The 3,164-nt window shown below is 48.1% G+C and overlaps 1 protein-coding gene and 1 long non-coding RNA gene across 5 annotated transcripts in view; one reads left to right on the forward strand and one right to left on the reverse strand.

Annotated features, from left to right (window-relative positions):
• The first annotated feature begins 1,612 nt into the window (after positions 1 to 1,612).
• On the forward strand, positions 1,613 to 2,267 carry LOC127360305 (uncharacterized). 2 transcript variants are annotated; one of them, XR_007883585.1, is made up of 3 exons: positions 1,613 to 1,720; positions 1,808 to 1,957; positions 2,158 to 2,267. It is a non-coding gene; the product is annotated as an uncharacterized LOC127360305 (long non-coding RNA). The 2 variants fall into 2 exon arrangements; XR_007883586.1 differs by having other exon boundaries at positions 1,808 to 2,007; positions 2,083 to 2,212.
• The window catches only part of phf19 (PHD finger protein 19), a 13,042-nt gene continuing 11,992 nt past the window's right edge, over positions 2,115 to 3,164 (reverse strand). For 2 of the 3 annotated variants that reach the window (XM_051394691.1, XM_051394690.1), the window contains exon 14: positions 2,115 to 2,805. In XM_051394691.1, coding sequence (XP_051250651.1) covers positions 2,460 to 2,805 — 346 coding nt within the window. In that variant the 3' untranslated portion in view covers positions 2,115 to 2,459. The remainder of the gene's footprint in view (positions 2,806 to 3,164) is intronic. The other variant, XM_051394692.1, reaches the window with a different exon arrangement.

A 3,164-nucleotide genomic window follows, 5' to 3' on the forward strand; every position in this document is an offset into this window, starting at 1 on the left:
CACACACACACACACACAGAAACACCGGGGTCAAAGGTCAAACAAAAGCTTTTTTTATTCCAGAGAAAGCTGGCAGCTGATTGGTCAGCTGAACAGGAAAAGGATAAACATACAAGCAGTCACATGATCAAAACAACCGTCCAACAGGCCAATGGGAGGGGAGTGTGGTTACCGTGGCAGCAAGGAGCAGCTGCAGGTTTAAAGTGACAGAGTGACAGTTTAACGTCTCAGAGACTGTTAGCACTATTAGCATTCCTCATTCAAACCAATGGGCTGTGTTAGCTTCAAGCTAACATGTAACTATTGATCATTTTACTTTCTTTAATACGTTTGAACAGCGATCAATCTCTCTGATTATCAGTTGGGAAATGAATTTGGTGGCTGATGTTTGCATAGATACTGAGTGTGATAATAGTGCAAGAGAACAGCTGCTGAAGGGAAACACCAGGAAACACTGAGCATTCAGCTCCGGTGGGATTTGTAGTTTTTGTTTGATTCCTCTTGTTCATAAAGCTGGAGGACTAAATCCACAGTCTGAGACAAGTCAGAGTGCATACAGAGGTCAGAGGTCGTTCATGTAATACCTAGAGGATTAAAGACATCACAGCATCCCGGGTTCAGTGGGAGGAGCTTCTGATAGACTTCAGACTGTGGATGTCCTCCATCTCTCTGAATACTTTATGATGATTCGGTTTAATTCAATTTGGAGCAGATTGGAACGTGCAGGTAAACGTGGTCAGAATGGCTCGCTGCAGGGTTCCCACGGCCTCTACAGAGCATCAACAACAGGTCAAATAAAGCTAAATTCATCGTCTAACCTATTAGAGGAAATGTATAAAGCATCAGTGCTTGTTGCACGTTGCATATTAACAATTATCAGTGTAAGTAAAATACTATTAAAGTAATCCAGGACAACAGAGATTTGGTCATTTTAATCAATTTCCAGGTCTCTCTAGGAAAACTAGTCACTAAATTCCAGATGTTCCAGGATGTGTGGGAACCCTCCCGGGGGGTTGGGGAACCCTCCCGGGGGGTTGGGGAACCCTGCCGGGGGGGTTGGGGAACCCTCCCGGGGGGTTGGGGAACCCTGCCGGGGGGTGGGGAACCCTGCCGGGGGTTGGGGAACCCTGCCGGGGGGCTGGGGAACCCTCCCGGGGGGTTGGGGAACTGATGGTGATGGATTATTTTTATTGTCTGTTCAGGGACAAATATGTCAGTTATTACTCCAGGAAGGAAACAAAAACTCAAATCTTTAGTGAAGTGCTTTCTGTTCAGGCATAACGTGTGAACGTACATCAGAAACTCACAGGTACAGCAGAGCGGACAGGTGAGGCAGCGTGCTGTCTGACAGCTGGGGGGCTCTACAGGGAACTACAGGAGCCTCTGACTGTTTCACATGTCAGAGAAAATGAGGAAGAAGAAATATTTGACAGAACAGAGACAAACTCCATCTACTGTCAGTCTGAGAATATACAGACCATAATAAGACTAAATATTGAAATAACACTGTGTGTGTGTGTGTGTGTGTGTGTGTATACGGTCTTTGGCTGTATATGTTCTCACTAAATACTGATGAGACAGAATCGACTGATACCCGATTCCTCCAAACTCACCTGAGAGTCAGCCAGGGACAGATGTGAGACGGGTTTGAGGGGACAGAAGTGAGACGGGTTTGAAGGGACAGATGTGAGACGGGTTTGAGGGGACAGATGTGAGACGGGTTTGAGGGGACAGATGTGAGCGGTTTGAGGGGACAGATGTGAGACGGGTTTGAAGGGACAGATGTGAGACGGGTTTGAGGGGACAGATGTGAGGGGACAGATGTGAGACGGGTTTGAGGGGACAGATGTGAGACGGGTTTGAAGGGACAGATGTGAGACGGGTTTGAGGGGACAGATGTGAGACGGGTTTGAGGGGACAGATGTGAGACGGGTTTGTGGGCACAGAAGTGAGACGGGTTTGTGGGGACAGAAGTGAGACGGGTTTGAGGGGACAGAAGTGAGACGGGTTTGTGGGGACAGAAGTGAGACGGGTTTGTGGGGACAGATGTGAGACGGGTTTGTGGGGACAGATGTGAGACAGGTTTGTGGGCACAGATGTGAGACGGGTTTGAGGGCACAGAAGTGAGACGGGTTTGTGGGCACAGAAGTGAGACAGGTGTGCAGGGACAGATGTGAGACAGGAAACTAACCCTACATTGTGAGAATACCGTTGCTAGGCAACTGAAATTAAAAAAAAGAATGAATTATTTGGTTTTGGAGAAAAATAAATCAACAGTAACTTTTATGGTTTAAAAACATTAACTCACATTAAAACTGGTCACATTGACTGTTGTCATGGTGACGTTAATACTCCTCCATTACTCATGAGGTAACTGAGCTCTGACTGGACGCTGATCAGGAAGTGAGAAAGGAGGAAGAGGAATCAGAGCGTCACATCTAACCGCGGTTGTAAACGTCCTAATAAGGAGTCGTCCCCTCCCACTCCAACAGGTACTGCACCGTTCCCTGAGGAGTGACACGGCGAGCCAACACCTGGTACCTCTCCCCATTGGTCAGCCTGCCCGCCACTCCAAAATACGAGGAGATGGAGGAGTGGAGGTGGGAGGAGTCAGAGGGAATCTGGGAGGGGTCTGACAGGAAGTGGGAGGAGTCTGTTGTCAGGTGGGTGTGATCCGTAGCTTCTTGGTCCTCCAGCATCCCAGAAGGCTCCTCCCCTCCAAGTTCCTCCCCCGCTTCACTGCGATTGGCCCACTGGCTGTAGCTGTTGCTAGGCAACTTCCTCTTCCTGCTGCCCACCCTCCTTCTGAAGACACAGAGCACAGAGGTCAAAGGTCAGAGATCGACTTCCTACAGATGATAAAGAGCCGATAATGAGCACATAATGAGCCGATAAAGAGCCGACGAAGAGCCGACGAAGAGCTGACGAAGAGCCGACAAAGAGCCGACAAAGAGCCGACAAAGAGCCAATAAAGAGCCGACAAAGAGCCGATAATAAGCAGATGAAGAGCAGATGAAGAGCAGATAAAGAGCAGATAAAGAGCCGATAATAAGCAGATGAAGAGCAGATGAAGAGCAGATAAAGAGCAGATAAAGAGCCGATAATAAGCAGATGAAGAGCAGATGAAGAGCAGATAAAGAGCAGATAAAGAGCAGATAAAGAGC

The sequence above is a fragment of the Dicentrarchus labrax genome, unplaced genomic scaffold (genome assembly GCF_905237075.1).
Source record: "Dicentrarchus labrax unplaced genomic scaffold, dlabrax2021, whole genome shotgun sequence".
Classification (NCBI taxonomy): Eukaryota; Metazoa; Chordata; class Actinopteri; family Moronidae; genus Dicentrarchus; species Dicentrarchus labrax.